At 39.9% G+C, this 22027-nt stretch overlaps 1 protein-coding gene across 3 annotated transcripts in view; it reads left to right on the top strand.

Moving 5' to 3' along the window:
* The window catches only part of ATP9B (ATPase phospholipid transporting 9B (putative)), a 182672-nt gene that overhangs the window by 14531 nt on the left and 146114 nt on the right, over positions 1-22027 (top strand). The window contains exons 3-4 of one of the 3 annotated variants that reach the window (XM_045527695.1): positions 9294-9444; positions 12132-12245. The exons of 1 other annotated variant lie outside the window; for it this stretch is intronic. In XM_045527695.1, the coding sequence (XP_045383651.1) occupies positions 9294-9444; positions 12132-12245 (265 nt within the window). The remainder of the gene's footprint in view (positions 1-9293; positions 9445-12131; positions 12246-22027) is intronic. One more of the 3 variants, XM_045527696.1, reaches the window with a different exon arrangement.

A 22027-nucleotide genomic window follows, 5' to 3' on the forward strand; every position in this document is an offset into this window, starting at 1 on the left:
TGCTTTTGACCCTTATCCAAGTCCTTATGTATCAGTGGTTCATTTGTGTTGCTGACTAGTGTTCCATGATATGGATGGACCACAGTTTGTGTAATCATTCCCCTGTTTATTGCAGGACATTTAGGTAGTTTCAAGGTTTTGGATATTACAAATAAAGCCACTATGGACACTGTGTACAGGTTTTTGTGTGTGTGTGTGTGTGTGTGGACGTAAGTTTTTGTTTCTCTGAAAGAAATGTCCAAAAGTCCGATTGATGGGTTGTGTGGTAAGTATATGCTTAGTTTTTAAAGAAACTGCCAAACTATTTCCCAGAGGGGCTGTACCATCTTAAATTTGTACTAGCAGTGTTTGAGACATCCAGTTTCTCTTCATGCTTGCCAACATTTGGTTTTGTCACTATTTTTTATTTTAGCTGTTCCAATAGATATGTAGTAATAGCTCATTGTCATAATTTGCATTTTCCTAATGACTGGTGAGGTTGAACGTCTTATTTGTCATTCATAAATCCTCTTTAGTAAATAAATGTCTCTTTCTATTTGTTCCCTTTCTAGTTGAATTGTTTGATTTTTTTTTCCCTGTTGAAGTTTTTTAATTTTTTTTTTTAAAGACTAGTCAAGTACAGTAGTGAGAAGCGGGAAATAGTAGAACAAGGAGTTCAATTTGTAACTGACTGAATAGTCAGTTGAGATAACTTGCTACTTGTGGACCAGCCTTTCCTGTTGAGTTTTAAGAGTTCCTTATGTATTCTCCCTGTGGGTCCTTTGTCAGATGTATAGTCGGGAAATACTTTCTTCTGCTCTGTATCTCGTCTTCTCATCTTTTCATAGTCCTTGGCAGACTCAGGAAAGTCTTTAATTTTGATGAGGTCCAATTTACTACTTTTGTGGGTTGTGTTTTTGGTGTCACATCTAAGAATTATACCAAGCCCTATGTCTTGAAGATTTTCTTCTAAAAGTTTTACAGTTTTACATTTTGCATTTGGATCTTTTTTGAGTTAATTTTTTTTAATAAGATGGAAGGTTTAGGGTGAAGTCCATATTTTTGCCAAAGTATATCCAAATGTTCCAGCATCATTTGTTGAAAAGACTGTCCTTTTTCCATTGAATTGCTTTTGTGCCTTTGTCAGCAGTCGGTAGTATGTGAGTGGGGCTCTCTGGGGTCTCTGTTCTGTTCTCTGGGCAGAATTATCCATGTGTCTCTCCGTTGCCAATACCACACGGTGTGGTGCACTATAGCTTTATGGTAAGTCTCAAAATGGGGTAGACTGTTTCCTCCTGCTTTATCATTCTTTTTCAAAATTTTTTGAGCTGTTAGTTCTTTTGCCTTTCCATAGAAATTGTTAAAAATTTTTATTCATTTTTAATTTTTATTTTTTTAGAGGTGGTGTCTCATTCTATCACCCAGGCTGGAGTGCAGTGGTGCAATTATAGCTGACTGCAGCTTCAAACTCCTGGCCTCAAGTGATCCTCCCGCCTCAGCCTCCTCAATAGTGTGCGCCACCATGCCTGGCTTCCAAAGAAATTTTCAAATAATTTTGTCCATATCTACAAAATACTTATTGGGAATTTTTTTTAAAGGAACTATGTTGTACCTATATATTAATTTGGGGGAATTAATATCTCTACCATGTTGAGTCTTTTAGATCGTAAACATGGTGCCTCTTTCCATTTATTTAGATACATTTTGATCTTGCCAATGTTTCAGTTCTCAGCATGCAAATGTTAGATTTACTCCTAGGTATTTAATTTTTTTTTTGAGTGATTGTACTTGCTGTGGTAATTTAAATTTTAATTTCTACATGTTCATTGCTAGCGTGTAGAAATAGTTTTTTATGTTTACCTCTTACCCTACAACCTTGCTGAACTCACTTATTAATATTTGTGCTGAGTGTTTTTGTAGATTCCTTATAATCTTCTCCCTAGACAGTCGTATGGTCTGCATGTAGCGATGGTGTTATTTCTTCATGATACACGTGCCCTTTGTCTTTCTCTGCTTGCTCTGTGGCACTGGCCACACGTGCAGCGTTGTGTGGAAGAGCAGTGGTGAGGAGGGGTGCCCTGACCCCATCCCGTCCCAGTGGGGAGCTGTCAGTGTCACACCCTTAAGTGTGATGTGAGCTGTGGGGTTTTTAGAGATACTCCTCATCTAAAACTGTAGTTTTCTTTTTGGAAACCTGTCTTATACTGAAAAGCAAAGCAAAGCGTTGGCAGGAGGGTTGGTCTGATAGAGACCCCCCGGCAGACCCGGGCGCGGGCTCTGGAGCTGTCCGTCCGGGAGTCCTGGTCGTGGGGGGGGGGGGCGGGGAGGAAGTCGCATCGGGACGTGTGGTGCGGCCCTGTGACGAGCAGAGGAAGTGGGACGGAGGATGGCTTTGGAAAGGAAGAATAATATCCATCCTATTGGCAGGAGGAAAAACGAGAGGAGTGAAAAGATGGTGGTGAAGATGCCTTTCATTCTTATTTGGGAGCATGGGGTCCTTTGAGTAGTGAGGGCACAGTTAGGGGACAGGTAAGGACTGGAAAATGGGAAAGTTTGGTCACGCTTTGCTAGAGATCATCTATAATCAGCAAAGGAACATCAATAATCATGAATTTGTATTGAACGTGGCACATTTTTCTGCCCACCAGGCAGAGCCCGAGTGACCCACGGCGGCGGGGAGCCCGGAGGGCGGCGGGGCGACCCCGCCGGTGTGAGGGCGGTGCGGGAGCCGGCCCATGGGTGAGCGCTTCTCGGGGAGGGGGCTGTCCTCGCCTCTGTCCACCCGGAGCCCCTCCCGTGACGGGAAAGAGCCGGCCCAGAGAGCGGACCACGGCCTGACTGGTGACCCAGAGCCCCTCCTGTTGCTCCCTGGCCTGGGAAAGCCGTGAGGACGAGGAGCGCGGCCCGAAGGAGGCGTGAACAGATCCAGTTCGGAGGCTCTGAAGTGGAAGAGCCGAGTGTGGTAGACGCCTGGCCTTCCGCCCCCGGGGTGCAGTGCTGAAGACCCCTGGGCTGAGGAGGTGGCGTCCGCGTCCAGGGGTGGGGGCTCTCGGGTGTGTGGACAGTCGCCGGGTGACGGGAAGAGTGCAGGCGTCGCTGCGGCTGGGCCAGTCAGTCGGCAAGAATCGCGGACCGTAGTGTTCTCGGTCTCAACATAGTGCTCAATACGTTACTGGATTTTAACAAGTAGAACATGACAGCTAAATTTTGGATTTTACTTGTGATATACTCCTTTTCTTAAGGAAAATGTCAAGAATATATTATGCTTGAAAACATAGATGGTAGCAGCAAAAACACCCATGTTTCGGGAGCGTTAGAACAACTTAACGTGTCTGATGTGTCTGTAAAGTCTTTATGTTAATGAATTGTGACCATGTGGAGAAACCTAGCTGGGCCACTTGGCAGGCTTTAATCGGTGTGGGGGGCACTGAATGTCTCCCTGCCGTGGGCCTGAAAAGCACCCTGAGAGTGTCACAGTGTCCCTGTTCAGCAGGCATCTGCTACACTGAGGAATTGTTATGGAAATTAAAAACCGCACCTTAGAGAGCCAAATTGGACGTTTAGCAACCAGATTGGTCTTATTTCTTTATTTCTTATAAATTTTCAGTTGTGAATGTTTGCTACTTTTTAAATTTCCTACATACCAGGCATTATAAAATTCAGTGTCATTAACATTACTAGATGGTGGCTCAGAGTATAGAAGGTATGTAAATTAGTTTAAGTGCAGGAGGAAAATGTTAGTAAATATTGCAATACAGGTAGATTTTAAGTAATATTAATGAGTTGTACATATTTCAGTATATTTCTATTTGTAGACCCTGTGAGTAGTAAGGGTTATTTTAAAATTATTTTTTTTTATTTAATTTTTTTTTCTATAATTTTTTTTTTTCTTTTTGAATAGAAACAGGGTCTTGCTCTTGCTCAGGCTGGTCTGGATCTCCTGAGCTCAAGCGATCCTCCCACCTCTGCCTCCCAGAGTGCTAGGATTGCAGGCTTGAGCCACCGTGCCCAGCCTAAAATTATTATTCTTAAGGGAGTGAGTGAGTAGGCTGTAATTTCTTTAAGCCTTAAGACCTGCTTTCTTGTTTTTATTATTTGGCAAAAATTCCAACTTGGACACTTTGAAAAAATTTTTCTGGACTCTTGTCTTTTAAAACTTTGAATTTCTTTCGTGTGAATGAGTACACTTCCTGTAAGTCGTTGTGAGGCATGTTGGTAGGTGTAGTTCTCTGATCCGGCTTGGTGTCTTTCTCATGAGATGGACATTTCACTACTTGTCAAAAATTACTTTGTCCCCAGGAAGGTGGAGCAGCTGCATGGCATTTCCATGTGAAGGAAGGGAGCTGTCAAATGCCAGGGTATTCCTGGTTCTCAGTAGCCAGTCTGTAAAGTACGTGGGGTGCAGCAGCCTGGGGCAGTGCCCCTCTTTCCAGAGGGTGAGTGCTGTGCTGCTTTTAGCATGGTGACCAAAGGTACCTGTGGGATGTAATAATTGTCCAGTTTTTTTGGATGAGAGGAAAGGAGGCTATCTAAATTATGGGAATTATTTAATTATGGCCAGTTAAAATTTTAGGAGACAGGATCTTGATATATTAAAATGCTTTATTTAATATTAGAGTACTGCTTTGATTATAGAGACGTTTTGTGAAAAAAATACTAATCCTAAAACATTTTAAAAAACATGTAATTCGTGTACTATTGGATTTAGTTTCAGTTGGACATGATGTAAAGCAGTTTATGTGTAAGTGGCAAAGTTTGTTCTGAATAATCAATACTTCAGAAAGTATTTAGCACACACAGACATGTGATCAAGTAAAGCTCCCGGTTATTTTCTGCCAAGGACTTTTCTTTACTTCTCCCTCTGGATTCTCAATATTTGCCAGTATGTTTCACTCACAGTACTTTGCCCTCAAAAATTCCCCACAGTTTATTTTCCTCCTGGGATCTACAACTCAGTAAGGCTTACGCATACTTTTTTTGTGTAAGTATTTTCTTTATCTTTGGGGTTTATGCATCTTAGCATTGAAGTCACCTGTCTTCTGTCTGCATAACCCAGGGCGGCTCTGGTACAGCCCCCAGGCTCTTCAGACATCAAGCCTGTTGTGAGTGTGCTCATTCCGTGTGACGTGGTGTGGCCCCTATCTGCTACTTGATTCTGTCTGTATGTAGTGACGTAATTAGTAATAACACTTTCATTTGTTATAATTATAGGTGTTAGTAGCACAGGAATATGAATAACTTAATTATGTCATGGAACTCAAGGAATCTTAGATTTATCTATACAAGGAATCTTAGATTTATCTATTTATCTAGAGAGAAAATGAATAAAATGTTGAATGTGTGTGTTTGTAGCAGCAGATAGCTAGTGTTTACAGAGGGACCCAGGGCAGTGAGGCGTGAGTCCAGGTAGGTGCTGACAGTGGTGTTGACCTTAAGGTTTCTGTTCTAGCTGTTGTTTATGCTCATGTTATGCACATAGTGGTTTTGCATTTATAGCGTTTCTGTAGAAGAATATGTTAATATCAGATAAGCACATTTCCTAAATTTTATATGCATCTTTTCAGATACTTAGCTTTGCGTATCCTCGCTTTGATCTTAGATTTGTCTGACTTTTGTATATCAAAACAGATCAGATAAGTATTTGTTGCAGAACAAAAATTCATATCTGAATACAGTCCTGAGGAGTTTTTGCTACATGTGAATTGCTGAAGAGAAGCGATTCTGTACGGAGCCTGCATCTCACCTGTGGCACCTGCTCAAAGTGTGCTTGGTTTATGCCAGTGCTGTTCAGTGGCACTCACTGTAACGGTGGAGCATTCTATATCTGGGAGGCCCAGTAGGGGAGCCACTAGCCAAGGTGGCTGTTGAGCCCTTGAGATGTGGCTGGTGTGACTGAGGAACTGGATTCTTAATTTTATAAAATTTTAATTGAAGTTAAAATAGCCACATGTGGCCAGTGCATGTGCTGTTGGACAGTACAGGCCTGGATGCTCTTTGTGCCAGAGCTAGTGGGTCAGGATGGTGCCTTGTGAATGGATGTTGGGAGGCACCCACACAGGCAGGGCTCCTGGAAGGCCGCCTCCACGGGCGGCATGTGCCCAGGGTTTCCTACTGTGTGTCAGCACTTGACAGGTGAGCAAGCAGAGACTCAGACCAACAGGCTGCCCCAGGGGCACTTGCTGGCAGTTGTCTCCTGCCTTTAAAGTCCATGTTTTTGCCATTGAGTTTTGTTGCCTGCTCAAACATTGTTCAGTTACTCCCGTCATCTACGGAACGGCTGCTGTGCTGTGTCCTAGGCTGAGGAAAGGTGGTCTATGAAAGTGAGGAAGAGTTGGCTGTTGTTAATATGGTGGGGCATATTGATGTGGGCTTCAGATCCAGGGTCTGGGTTCAACTCTGCCATTAACTAGTTGTTTAGTCTTAGAGAAGCCACTCACCTGTCTGGCCAACAGTTTTCTCACATGTAAAATGTGAGAGCTTGGCATGGATACAGTTTAGTTGCAGGTGTCTGGGATGATGATGAACCTGCAGTCAAGGAATCCCATTGTAACTTGCGCAATGCAATGGTAGGATTTTCACAGCAGTAGGAGTGCGCGCTGTCACCACGTAAGAGATTGACAGTTTAGCTGCTGCAGGGAGAACTAGGGAAGGAGTGCCCAGGAGTCCTGTGCCCTGGGCGTAGTGACTCGGAGTGGGGGAGAGGTCTGTGTGGGCACAGCATGGAGGGGTGGAGGGAGGGGGCCTTGGGCGGGGGTTGAGGCTGCACAGTAAAAGCAACAGGAGGGTTGGAAGCAGTCGTTTGAAGCTTCTTATATTTTATTTCAAGTCTTATTTTTGTCTCATTCAAGCATAGACAAGACGAATATTGTCAGCATTTTGTTGAGATCTTCTTTACCAGCCTTCTTTCCTCTCCCAGCAAAAAACAGTAATGGTGGAAAGACTTATTTCACAGTCTTACATCACTTTAATAACACCCTGATTTGTAACTGTTGGGGACTTGAAAATACGCTTTCAATGTGGAGATGTTTGGATTTATTGTTAAAAAGCGATGATGAGGCCGGGCGCGGTGGCTCACGCCTGTAATCCTAGCTCTGGGAGGCCGAGGCGGGTGGATCGCTCGAGGTCAGGAGTTCGAGACCAGCCTGAGCAAGAGTGAGACCCCGTCTCTACTAAAAATAGAAAGAAATTATCTGGCCAACTAAAAATATATATACAAAAAAATTAGCCGGGCATGGTGGCTCATGCCTGTAGTCCCAGCTACTCGGGAGGCTGAGGCAGTAGGATCGCTTAAGCCCAGGAGTCTGAGGTTGCTGTGAGCTAGGCTGATGCCACGGCACTCACTCTAGCCCGGGCAACAAAGTGAGACTCTGTCTCAAAAAAAAAAAAAAAAAAAAAAAAAAAGCGATGATGACAGTGCTAAGAATTTATGTTGTTTCAGAGTCGGGTCTTTCTTTGCTCCGGCTGGAGCTGGGTGAGATGGCTGGTGCTGAGCTGCGTGGCCGGGCCCTAGGCATTGTGTCAGCCCCAGAGGGGGAACTTCTCAAGGGGCAGCGCTGGGCAGTCTAGGGGTGCCACAGCACGTGCCCACTCTTGAGGGACGGGCCCCTTCCAAGCGCTGGCTTCTGTCCTTTCGGAGTGAAGATCTTCCCAGCACAGCCAAGAATAAGGTGGATATTCAGTAGGGACAGTGCTAATTCCAGTTGACGCACACACAGGTGTGCACATGCACACATACTCTGTCATATGGAATACTGCCGTGGGAGGTTAGAAGTAACACGTCTCTGGGTTTTCAGTGTTTGTAAAGTGATTTCTACAACATTATGTCAGTATGATTGGAGTTAAGAAGTAGCCCCCCAACGTGGATGACACAGTGATTCTGAGGTGTTCTGATATGTCAGCCTCATTTAATAATCATACCTTGCGTTATCCTTTTCATGTAAAATTTCACAGTAACTTTTTTTTTTGAGACAGGGTCTCACTCTGTTGCCCAGGCTAGAGTGCAGTGGTGCAATCATAGCTCACTGCAGCCTCAAGCTGGTGGACTCAAGCGATCCTCCTGCTTCAGCCTCCCGAGTAGCTAGCACTATAAGCATATGCCACCACACTTGGCTAACTTTAATTTTCTGTAGAGATGGGCTCTCACTAGATTGCCCAGGCTGGTCTGTAACTCCTGGCCTCAAGCCATCCTCCTGCCTCAGCTTCCTCAGTAGCTGGGACTACCGGGCATTCCACCAGGCTCAGCTAATTGTTTTTATTTTTTTGTGGAGCTGGGGTTTCCCTCTTTGCCCAGGCTGGTGTCGAACTCCTGGGCTCAAGCGATCCTCCTGCCTCAGCCTCCCAAAGTACTGAGATTACAGGTGTTACTTTTAAGTTTACTTTGTCACAAAAGTAAAGAATTTCTGACTTACACAGCTGGCTTTCTGTTGTAGCCTTGAATACGTTCAGAAGGTGAGATTTAACAACTTCTCTTAATAAACCATTCTGTGTCTTTTTCTACATTTTGGAAATTTGAATTCAACCAAATTTTTAATACTGAAGTTTAAATTCGTGATTATTTTGTGCATGATAGTGATTAATTTGATACTTTTTTTGGTCATTTTCTGAGGTAATTTAAGAAAAGTTATCTCACTAGGAACTTTATACTCTCTACTCCAAATCATGGTTTGGATGGCCAGGAAGGGGAAGAGTTTGTGCTCTTGGAACCCTGACACCATTGTAAATTTAGAATTAAAATATTCATTGCATAGGTGAAGATAGCTATGGGGAAATACAATCAAGCTGTTTTTATCATTAGGATATCACATTAAACATCAGTGTCCTTTTAAAATATTGAATTAACCCCTAAGTCTTAATATCATATTAGGTAATACTGAAAAAGTCATTTTTTAAAAGTGGGAAAAAAGTGATTACTTCAGAGAAGAGAGGGACCCACGTTCTGGATGAATTGCTATCTAAGGCCCTTTATCATCAAATCACTGAGTGGTATATTGAGAATTACCAATAACCTGTAACTATACCTTTTCTTAGCGTGTAACATTGACTGCTTTAGAATGTTAATGGCTTTATTCTGGCAATAAGAGTGTCTAAACAGGAAGATAACTCTGGGACTGTAGAAGCCATTGTACATTTATATAAGACAGTATTTTTATGTCAAATTTATGTAACTGACCTATTTTAATAAAAACTCCACAGATTGGCATGAGGGATGCCATTAGTGTCTGGTAAATACAGAAACAATCTTGACTCTAAATATGTAGAATTAGTTTCACTTGTTAAAAAAATCATACACAATATGTATCTTTTGTTTCATGCAGTTGCTGTGATTGGCTGATAAATATTTGTCAAAGAAAGAAAGAACTGAAAGCTCGCACAGTGTGGCTTGGATGTCCTGAAAAGTGTGAAGAAAAACATCCCAGGAATTCTATAAAAAATCAAAAATACAATGTGTTTACCTTTATACCTGGGGTAAGACCATTAAGTCCTTGAAGATGGTTGTGTGTGAGGTTGCAGCATCCTTTGCTTTAGGAAGAGGCCTGTTGAGACTGACTCGGTCATTTAACTGTGTCATTTCCAATTGGTGTCCTTGCTTTCTTGCACCATCACGTTTGAGATCCTTGTTGAACAACTTGTGTGTTTTGATGGCCACGTCATAGAGCTCAACTCAAGAAAACTTGCAATTTGATTATTGCCTTTAGCTCTTGACAAACATCATATTTATTTATATTATTGTAGAAATATAATAGTATAGAAATAAGTAAAGCTAAGTGAAATTATCAGAAAATAAGTTATAAATTTTGTTTGGCTGGATTTTGTTTGGAGGGAAAAGTGGAATGTAATATTTAAAGCCTGCCAAGCAACTTTACAAAGAAAGTTAAACAGTTTTTTACACAACAATGACACAGTAATAAAATATCTATAGTATTTGCCACTTCACATTATAAATCTGAGTCCTTGTTATATTGTTATATCGTTGATTATCTTTAATTAGGTAGTCTGCTAAATTTAAATACTGAAGTTTAAATATTTTATTACATTTTTGTTATTAGTGATATTACTGCTTAATTATAAAACTGAGTCTGTGTTTGGAATAGTTGAATAATTTTTGCTTTTCGTATGTCATTCCATATTTTAAAAGACAGATTTATTTATCTTTGATATAGAAATATAGTCAGTATAATATGCAAAAGAAGCTGGTATTGACTATATTTCTATATCAAGGTGCTTGACGTGTTTTAGGTATTGGCTTTTATTCTGTTTGCAAGAAAAGCTCTTGATTACAAGGAACGAGGCCTGCTTTATCTTGTGTATTTTAATTTACTGATCATGCTAACTTTGTATTGAGCATTGATTCCCCCTCTCCTGCCCTCCCCGTCCATTCAGTGATTGGCAAATGCTTAATATCTAATATGCTTCTTTATTAAAACACACAGAACTGGTAGCTCTGTAATTAAAAGACTGATCTTTTGTCAGGATAGTAAAATGTAAATCTGTCAGCCAGATAAATATTCTCATCTTTATTGAATGAAACCACTGTTTTCTGCTTAGGTTTAAATTATGAAGTACTCACAGGTTGGCTAAGCAGTGTACATTTTCCTAAAGGTCACCAAGTTCATTCAGTAGACAGCAAAGTACTGATTACAGTGGTTTCCAGCCAGCAGTGCAGCTTAACTTTGATCAGTGTAAATGCTCAGCCTGCCCAGATTGGCTGTATCCTGAAAATACCTGTTGACGTGACTATACAATGATTACCGTGTGCATGATTTTTTTTCTTAGATTGTCTCTGAAATTAGTCTTTTCAGCTAAAATGTAGTATTTTAGAAACATTTGGTAATTACACAGTAGGAATTCTATGCCATTTTTACCATGAATAGCAATTTCTGAATTGCTAATAGATATAATTTATGCTAACTGAGATTTTAAAGAAATCACTAAGGAAAAAGAGCTTTCTTTCCTGCTGAGATTGATTTATGAAATAATTCAAAACATTTTTAGACATCAATTGAACATGATTGTAAATATAAACATGTTATCAATGTAACCGATTTTTTTTAGTCACAAACATAACTGTATAACGATGCAGATAACCTCATTATCTAAAAACTATGGTTCCAGACTCTTTAAGTACCTAACCCATTGCTCTGCTCTTGTTGAAATTTCCATCCCTTCGAAGCCTTCCAAGTTGCTTACAAAATGACATCCAAGGAAATTTTTGATGTGCAAGTTGCAGGTTTGCAAGTTCGTAATTTTAGTGTGGTATTTGAATTATTCTCACCTATAAACATAAGTTTTGTTCCATTTTGACTTTCTATTTAAGTCTAATAATTTGAGGCATTTGTAAATAGAAATCTATTAATATACTGTATCTTGGGTTTTCTTTCCTAAAGATAGCCACTTGAATTAAAAAACAAAACCAATAACTTTTAGTATTGGCATTTCTAAAATTTTATTGAATGATGAAATTTATTTTATATTTGAAAATACTATTACAGATCAACTACTAAAAGACTGTAAAGAATAAGTAGATAGTTGTCTTTCTGAAAGTTGATCTGTAATTACATGTTTTTGTATTTTACCATTTTTAATGTTTTGAGGGAAGTAAATACAGGCATTAAGGCAGTCTGTCTCATGAAGTCACACCTGTGCACGTGTGCTTGTTCACTCAGTCTTTGTAAAGCTACCCAAATGTCCATGTTAAAAAAAAGTGGCTGTTATTTTTTACCATTTCATAAATATAAGGTTGATGTGATTTTTCTTTCCATTGTAAGATTTTCTAAGTTGTTATCATGATGTGTATTTACTGACTTGCTTACCTTGGGAAGGTTTTGCTATTTTATTTGCTTTGATATGCATGGAAAGATTTATAGATGAGTGTGGAAAATTGGAATATTTCATCAAGAGACAGTGTTAGACATTTAATTATCTTATTTTTCTGTTTATTTCACATATAATTTGGGGGTAACATTGCCTCTCTTTATGTATGGAGTAGTTATTAGGAAGCCAGTGTCAAAATCAATAAATTTCCTGTGAATTAGAGCATATTTTCACTATTTGATGGAAATGTGGTTATATGTGGAGCTAATTTTAACTATGGAATTTGGGTATTAAAATTTTTCCTTGAAGGGATTGTGTTAATTTTCTCTTTTCCTTTTTAGGTTTTATACGAACAATTCAAGTTTTTCTTGAATCTCTATTTTCTGGTAGTATCCTGCTCACAGTTTGTACCAGCATTGAAAATAGGCTATCTCTACACCTACTGGGCTCCTCTGGTAAAAGAAAAGATTTTTAAAATTAAGTTAAATTATTAAGCATTTAGAAGTAGTTGTAAGAGTTGAGATGGTTAAGAGATAAATTGACCAGATTTTTAAAACGTGATATTGTTGCTGTGTGTCATTGAACCTGTGTTAAAAGAGCGTACTGGGTGCTGTGGCTTCAGTCCTTTTGAACCCTGCCCAGCAGTCATTGTGAGAGGTCCTGAAGCCCCCTGGCTGTGGGGAGGGGTTTTGATTGGGCATCCTGCACCAACCCAAGGGCGGCGGGTCTGCTGACTGACCTGTCGGGAATGACCTGGGTGTTGTGGGTTCTGGGGAGTTCCTCTCTGAACACCCTGACCAGTGAGGAGGATTCTAAAGTGTCCCAATGGTGTACAGGCGATTGCTGGTTGGCACCTCAGTGTATAAAGTTCTTTGAAAGGCCATTGCTACTTAGCATTGAATATTTCTGTTTTAAACATGCGTTGTCTTTATAGTTTCATGCCGTTTGTTGATAGGTTTCATTACTTTTCAGCTTGTGCAGATGAGATGTGTGTCTTCTTTCTTCCTTTCACCTACAAAATTGTACTGCTTCCTTTTTTGCTTTGCTCCCTTTTAGGCAGATGGCCAGAGTATCTGGGCAGGAAACACAGGGAATGAAAGGATTCCTTCAGTGTTGTGAACTAAAATAAAATCTTAAGCTCCCTGCAGCTGACTGAATGGACCTCCTCCTCTTGGCCAAGGGGATACCCTAAAACTGAATTGCTAGCCTAGAGAAAGGGAGTTCAGACAAGCCTCATCATGGCCTCCTCCCTTGGAGATATCCCTTGTCACTCATTAACAGGCCTAAGGCTATGCAAGACAAAGCTTAAACCACACCTGGGAGTCCTCAATTTACATAACAAATCGCTTGAGTCTGGGTAGGGGGCCAGTGACTTGTCTCTGATTAACAACAGACTTCCTTGTCTTAAAACATTCCTAGCCTTTAGATAAAGCTTCATTTCTTTAACCAATTACAAATCAAAGAGTCTTTATTATTTTTTTATTTTTATTTTTCAAAGAGGGGGAGTGAGAAGGGGGGGCTCAGTTTACTTTTTTTTTTGGAGACAAAGTCTCACCTATCGCCTCCGGTAAGGTACAGTGGCTCATCCTAGCTCACAGCAACTTCAAACTCCTGGCTGGGCTCAAGGGATCCTCTGGCCTCAGCCTCCTGAGTAGCTGGGACTACAAGCGTATGCTACCACACCTGGCTAATTTTTTCTATTTTTAGCAGAGATGGGGGTCTCACTCTTGCTCAGGCTGGTCTTGAACTCCTAAGCTCAAGCAATCCTCCCACCTCAGCCTCCCAGAGTGCTAGGATTACAAGTGTGAGCCCCTGCACCTGTCCACAAATCAAAGAGTCTTTAAACCCACCTATAACATGTAAGCCCCTGCTTTGCGATGTCCCACCTTTTTGGGCCAAACCAACGTGCACATTGCATGACTTTACTTATAATTCCTGTCTCCTTTAAACATGTAAGACCAAACTCACCCAACCATAGCAAGTCCACTTGCTCAAGGCTTCTTGGGCTCGGCTCCAGCCATGCTCCTCAAATTTGGCTCAGAATAAACCTGTTTAAGTTATTTTACAGAGTTTGGCTTCTTTTTCGTTGACAGTGGAAGAAGAGCAGTGCAGTTGGGGGCCACATAAGCATGGCCTCGTGAATGGGAGAACTGGGCAGTCTCTCTGGCCATGTTGGCCCCACCCTTACCAGACCCCCAGGTGAGGCTGGGGAGCCCTGTTTACAGGACAGGCCCTGCAGCCTCTCCTGTTGATTCATTAGTGAAGTCCTGCTGAAGACTAGCTTTTGACTCCCTTTCACGTCGCTTTATGGTAAGGCGGATTTGAGGAATGAAAGTAACTTTTTTCCCCCACCAACACAATAATCAACACAGAGAAAGTAACTTTATGTGTTACTTTCTAAATATATATTTATATGCATATAAATACAAAATTACTGGATAAATGAATATATTTTTTACGTATTAAATTAATGAGATTGAAAGAGACATTGGTGTGAGCATGGTGAAGCTGTAACACTGTGGTTCTTATCCACTGTCAGTGTGGACACGGGCCTGTGTTGCCTTTTCATCCACTGTTAGTGTAGACACACACCTGTGCCGCCATTTTGGAGGGTCGTTTAGTAATATAGATCAAAGATCTTAAAAATGGATTCAGCATTTTTGAGGAATTTATCCTAAAGAAATGATTGATCACAGAGTCTAAGTAGTGTCCCTTATTATTTTTGATGACAAAAATTATTTAAAAAGTCAAATGTCCCAGCAGTGGTTTGTTTAAACCATGCTATATCCTGTGCACATGTCGGAATACTGTGTAGCTTTAAAAATGATGTTTAGAAAAAGTATTTAATAACATTGAAGATGTATATTAGAATAAATAAAAGTGAGTCAAAGTATGTATAGAATGAAATGCACAAGTCTTTTGTAATACAGCTCCTTCGTGTCCAGCGCTAGTCTAGACAAGGTTGATCCAACAGTGAACAAGATCGGCAAAATTCTATCCTAGAACTTACATTCTGGGGGAGGAGACAGCACGTAAATAGATTCCTAATGCCAGGTGTAAAGCGGGACAAAGAGTGGAGGGCGATGGGGGCATTTTAGGGAGGGTGGTCAAAGGCGGCCTCCCTGACATCTGTGCGGTAAGACATCGGCCACGTGCACAACAGGGGCGACAGCTGCAGGCAGGGAAACAGCAATTGCACAAGGTCTTGGGCTGTGCTTGGTCTGCTGCGGGGTGTGAGGAGGTCGTCCTGCTCGAGTCTGTGGACGAGGGACAGTGCTTGGAAAGCAGGTCAGAGGGGTGGGAGGCCAGCCCCTCCAGGGCTCTCGTGGGATAGGAAGCCACGTTTTTGTGTATGTACTGCGTGTGTTCACGCAGAGAAGAAACGCTGAATTGTATGCAGCTGGGATCTGGATGTTGCTGTGGAAGCGAGGTGGGCATGGGGAGGGACGCAGGCAACTGTTCTTTTCTCCTGTCTTCACCCATTGGAGGGAACCTCTGTTCTGAATGTGAGAGTGTAATTGCTGTGTATCTCTTCTTAATTTTACCACTTACATATGTATCATTGAAACAGGCAGTATTGCTTTACATGTTTTGAAAATTTTTATAAAGATTATCTTAATCTGCATATCCTATTGCAATATACTTTTTGGGCTTTATATTGGTTTACAAAATTGATCCATATGGACACATAAATGTCTACTTCATCTGTTTTTCACTTCCCTAAAGTATTAATATTTCATTGTGTGAATATATCACAACTGATCTGTCTGTGCTCCTTGGAAAGAAGGTTTTAGGGTTGTTTCTAATTTTTTACTATTAAAAACTTTATTGTAATGAACAATTTGAATGTTCATGGTTCCTTATGCACATGCGTAAAAAATTCTACAGGCTGTAAACTCCATAGAAGTCTCAGTTTAAAAGTGCTGCTGATTTTTTCATTTTCTAATAAAATCAATATACATTATAGAAACATGAAAATTCTTGCTAATACTAAAAACATAATCATGTTTATGATTTTAATGTGTTTATTTCTAGCCTCTTTTTTCTATTCATAGCTTTTTTTAAATTTTTTTATTTTTAAAGAGATGAGGTCTCATGTTTCCCAGGCTGGTTACAAAATCCTGAGCTCAAGAGATCCTCCTGCCTCAGCCTCCTGAGTAGCTGGGACTACAGGCTTGTGCCACCATGCCCACCTTTCTGTTCATAGCTTTAATAGTTGTATTTACCACTTAAATATTATTTGCATCTTGGATTAAAATTTATTTTAACTTAAAGCAATGATAGTCTGGGAATATAATTCTTCCTAAAAATTCTAAAGTAAAATGTATTTGTTTGTATTTTGCTCTTGCCTTTACTAGCTTTAACCAAAGAAAATATCTTTTAGATGGTTCTTTACGAATAATTTTATATGACATGGTGACAAAATTGATTATCTGGGCCATACCTTAATGAATTGTGTGTGTTTTTACACATGTCTATTCACCTACACAATAAAACATTTCCCTACTTTCCCTATTTTTCACATGAGCACTTGTTTCCAGTTCTACCTTCAATTTTAAGTGCTTAGATTGAATTTTCACCCTCAGGTTTTTTGAAGTACTTTTTCATTTTTTTTTTTGACTCATAAGAATTAACTTTAATTGTATTAAGTGCCTCAATAAACTACTTCAATAATCATATGAAGGATATGTAATTCTACTGTGATTGTGTTTTAAGTGTTATAAAGAGAAGTGAAAAGCTCTTTTTTTTTCCATTTGAGTAATGCTTATGTTGCCTTCTGTCACACACAGATGAATTCTCATATTCTGAGTATCATACCGTTAGATTTCAGAAATTTATCTGTTTTGTAAAATGATTTTCTTTTGTTCCTTCGTTTGGCAACAGCCACAATTGATGCCTTCTCTCAGATAACAAATGGCAAATAGCGCGTATGCTTGTGCCATTTATATGCATTTTAACCTTTGGTTTAGCAAAGTCTGCTCACTTTCAAATCCAGGAAGCTCAGGGTATATTGGATCTTTGATCTAGACTCACCTCAGAAATTTTTAAAAGTCTTTGAAAATCTAGATATCAAATATAGATCTTTTTATTAATCGAGTAAAAATTAAACAACTTTTAAACATATACTAAAGTTAAAGAAATTCCTTTAAAGGAAGTTATTTAAAAGAATGCAGATTCTAAAATAGAAATAAATATATATAGGTACCTCTTTTTTTAACCAAAGGAAATCTTAAACAAGGATTTTTTCATAAACTCTTGGGTTCTTGCGTTTTCTCTACCAGTTTATTTTAACCCCATTATGTCCATGGGCCTATAATAGCTTGTGGTCTTTATAGACACACTTACGTTTTTGACATCTTTTCTCTGCCTACCTTCTAAGGTTCTGTAAGGTTGTTCAAAACAAGGTATCGGTTAACATTTCCAAATTTCTCCTAGCCAAAAACCTGCTACTGAAGCATAAAACCAGATGGTGGTTTTATGTTTACAGTTGGTGGTTCAAAAATCTTATTTCTGTTGTCCACTAATTTTAAAGACAAGTTCCTTCAAGATTATACCCTCTACTCTAACTAAAATTGAGATATTTTTGAAAACAGTGATAGCTTAATTAATCATCTTTTTCAGTTACTCCAGTAAATATTAACATTATTTATTAGTTTTAGCTCTGAACTAATTTGTGCTATATTTTCCCATGTAATAGAAGAGTAAACTGGAAAGTGATTTCATTGCATTATCATGTCAGAATGACGGTCACCTTCATATTGTTCAGCCTTCAGAACAGTTCTTCAAGGCAAAGCTGGTGTAATTAATCATAGTAACAAAACAGATTGTAATGCTTCTATCAAAATTAGTAAGGTGTAATACATCTGTCCATGCAAAAAATTTTTAGATGGAAAATCTGGCTCTGAGGGTTTTTAACCCTGTATCTTCCATGTGAAATATCTTCCTGGTACTTTGTTAATACGTAATTGGCAACCAGATGGCCTGTGTAGGTGAGAGATCAATCTATGAGGACTCTGATTTTTCAGTCTGATTTTAAAATCCGTTCTTTTTCCTGAGTGTCTCTGCGTTGGGGGTGTAGGTGAAGTCTAAGAAGGAAAACCAAAACCCATTACTTGGAACCTGCCTTCCGGAGTCACCACTGCTAGTGAGCTGTGTCACTTCAGTAGAGTTCTTTATTCTCTGTGTCTGAATTTAACCTCTACATTGGAGGTACTCATTTAAGATATTTGCAAAAGTGTATGGTGGTATATGATGAACCCTCTAAGGTAAATTGATAATGTACCAGTGGATTTTTTTCTCTTTTTACAAAAATGTATATTAGTTGCGTATTTGTTCCACGTGCCTCTGGGTTATCCAGAGAAGTGAGACAGGCTGTGGCGAGGCCACATGAGCGCCACGCTGTCTAGTCCAACTTGTAGGCTCACGCACAGGTACTGCTATTGGCAGGGCGTGGCAGTGTTTTAGTGTAGCCTTTCTTGTTTCCAGTTTTGGTTTTTCTAGGGAGCTAGAGCTTAAATCTGTGACCTGGTTGGTACTAGGTAGTGGGAAGACCCAGCTCTCCTGCGGTGAGATTTGCTTACCCCTGTCTTCCATGAGCCACCTGTCTGTGGTGACCCAGTTAAGAACTCAGAGGATTTAAACTGTTAAGGTCGAGGCCCATTTATTGTAGACTGTGGTGGTTGAGAAGGAAGTAGTGGCATCAGCATCGCTTTCCTCACATTCTGGGCTGTCTAGCACGGCTGTCCCTGGGTGCTGGAGATGGTGGTGACACCTTCTGGCGGCTGTCACTCAGATAAACCTAGATTGGGAAGTGGGCGGTGAAGCAGCCTGTGCACTCCAGCACCCCTTGCCTGGGACAGGTTTCTGCTTCCTCCTAAGAGTGCCTAACTCCTGTTTTTAGAAATTGGGACCTAATCTTTATTCCGTCTTCTCTAATACTACTCCATTACAAGTGGAAACTTATTTTCACTCACTCCTTGAGTTCTTAGAACCACCAGGAACTAGCACATCTTTGTGCTTTATCACTTCTTAATGAATTCAGAGTTAACTTCTGCAGTCTTTAAATCACAGGCCTAAAGGGGTGAAAATTAGAGTCACCTTTAAATAACACATATGTGTGGGTATTGTTCCCTGGAGATTAGAGGTAAAGATACAGTTTCAAATAGGGCCTGAGCAATTCTGTGTTAAAAAATTTTCTCAGGTGATTATGATATGCTTATCTGATTAAAAACCACTCCTTTAAAATACTGTCTGCAGTATATAAATAAAATATGCTTGGTAATCCTCTCATGCTCTTGTCTGTTAGGTGAGTTAGTCACAAGTAGAACTTTAAGAAATTACTTCTACATCATGAACATGAGTCTGTAACGTAAATACTCTCTTACATGGCAATGGCTGTAGAGAAGTGTGTTTTGGGATTTGAAGATGCATATTTTTCATGTTACCGAAATTGAGGTGTGACTTATAAACAATATGTATATTTACAGTGGTATCGTCTTTCCAACCAAGACTATTACTAGAATAATATGTGATGTGTCTCAAAACCAGTGACATCTTTGAATCTAGGAAAAGAGTATTTCATCATGTGACTATACTATGAATTTTTTATTTGTGGACACTCAGATTATTTCTAATTTTTCGTATTCATACAGGGATCCTAGATTTTTTCCTTTAGGATAAGTTTCTAGAAGTGAAACTGGTTAAGCAAGTGCAAATTTTAAGCCTTTTGATAATACCAACTTTCTTAATACTTTTTTGGGGGGTATCTGTTGGTTTGGCTTTTCATATTTCTTTGTTTTTCCTTTGGTAACTCTGGTTCTAATAAAATAATTTGTATTGAGGTTCTTACTTGTGTCTAACTAATAAGTTCTCTGATAACCACTTTTATTTCATTGCTATTTGATCATGACAAGTTATCAACTTTGGAGAAACTGGGTCTGATTCCCTATAGTATATTTTTCACTCATTGTGGACACATTTTATCATGATGGAAAAATCCCTTTTGTTCTTAAAATTTTGTACTTCACTCAACTAACATCACTCAATGGTAAAAGGCTGAACGCTTCTTCCTTAAGATCAGGAGCAGGGGCGTCTGCTGCCATACCTTCTCCTCCACCACCGCACTGAAGGTTAATAAATAGGGCACTTAGGCAAGAAAAAGGAACTAAAGGCAACTAGATGGAAAGGAAGGGAAAATCTGTCTGCTTTATCCACAGGTGGCACGGTCTTGTATACAGGAAGCCTAAGGGTTCTGCACACACACATACTGGAACTAAGGGATGAGTTAGCAAGATTATAGGATGCAGGATAAATATACAGAAATCATTTGTATTTCTATACACTAGCAATGACCATCTGAAAATGAAACTAGGATAACAATTCTGTTTGTAATAGCATCAGAAAGAAAAAAATACTTAGGAATAAATTTAGCTGAAGTGCGAGATTATGTACTGAAAACTACAAAACAGTTTTGAAAAAAATTAAAGAAGGTCTGAATAAATGGGAGGTCATCTCCTGTTCACGAGCTGAATGACTTGGTATTGTTAAGGTGGCAGCGCACTGCCGCACTGATTCACACTGATCCCTATCAGAGCCCCAGCTGGCTTTTTTTTTTTTTTTTTTTTTTAACAGGAGGTGACAAGCTTTTCCTAAAATTGATAGGAAAATGCAAGGGACACAGTAGCAAGGACATCATAGAAAAAGTAGACCAAGGTTGGAGGACTCACACTTTCCCATTTCAAAGCTGAAACTCCAAACTACAGAATCAAGATAGTGTGGCATTGACATAAAGATAGGTTATATAGACTGGTCACGGTGGCTCACGCCTGTAATCCTAGCACTCTGGGAGGCCGAGGCAGGTGGATCGCTGGAGGTCAGGAGTTCGAGACCAGCCTGAGCAATAGTGAGACTCCGTCTCTACTAAAAAATAGAAATTATCTGGCCAACTAAAAATATATATAGAAAAAAATTAGCCGGGCATGGTGGCACATGCCTGTAGTCCCAGCTACTCGGGAGGCTGAGGCAGTAGGATTGCTTAAGCCCAGGAGTTTGAGGTTGCTGTGAGCTAGGCTGATGCCACGGCACTCTAGCCTGGGCAACAGAGCGAGACTCTGTCTCAAAAAAAAAAAAAAAAAAAAAAGATAGGTTATACAGATGAAATTGGTTTTCAACAAGCATACCAAGACAGTTCAATGGAGAAAGAGTAGTCTTTTCAAGAAATGATGCTGGGACAATTGGGGATCCACATGCAAAAGAACGAAGTTAGGCCTTTGCCTCACATTGTACACAAAATGTAAATTAAAGTGGGTCATAGACCTAAACATAAGAGCTAAAACTATGTAAGACTCCTAGAAGAAAACAAAGAGGTATGTCTCTGTGACCTTGGACACCAAAAGCCCAAATGACAAGAGAAAAAATAGGTAAATTGGATTTTACTGAAATAAACTTTTTTGCATCAGAGGATGCCGTCAAGAAAGTAAAAAGATAACTCAAAATGGGAGAAAATATTTGCAAGATCATGTTTGTAAATCACATACCGACAAAGTGTTTGTATCCAGAACAAATAAAAAGCTCTTACAACTCAACAGCAAAAACACATAACAGAGAAAAAGTGGGTGAAGGATCGAAATATTTAGCCAAAGAAGATACACAAATGGCCAATAAGCACGTGAAAAGTTGCTCAGCATCATTAGCCGTTAGGGGAATGAAAATTAAACCTGGAGGACACTGCTTCACACCCATGGAGATGGGCAGGCGGTAACAGGCCTCAGTGAGGATGAGGAGCAGTTGGAGCCCTCATTCCTTACTATGGTATTGTAAAGTGGTACAACCGCTTTGGAGAACAGTTTGGCAGTTCCTCAAAATACTAAACATAGAGTTACCATATCACCCAGAACAGGCCAATCCCTAGAGATTGAAAGTAGTTGTTGCCAAAGGCTGGGAGAAGGAGCTAGTTGGGGGTGACTGCTGATGGGTACAGGGTTTCTTTTTGGGCTGAAGAAAATATTCTAAAATTAGATGGTTGGTGGTGGTTTCACAACTCTTTGAACGTACTAAAAGCAATGAATTGTAGACTTGAAAATCATTCATTTTATGGCATGTGAGTTATGTATCAACAAAACCATTATTGCAAAAAACGAATACAGTATGTGCTAAAGCTGCGGCCCCCAACCGCCACCTGTTAGGAACCAGGCCCTGCATCACAGCCTGAGCTCTGCCGCCCAGGCTCCCTGTAGAG

This window comes from Lemur catta, chromosome 16, assembly GCF_020740605.2.
Source record: "Lemur catta isolate mLemCat1 chromosome 16, mLemCat1.pri, whole genome shotgun sequence".
Classification (NCBI taxonomy): Eukaryota; Metazoa; Chordata; class Mammalia; order Primates; family Lemuridae; genus Lemur; species Lemur catta.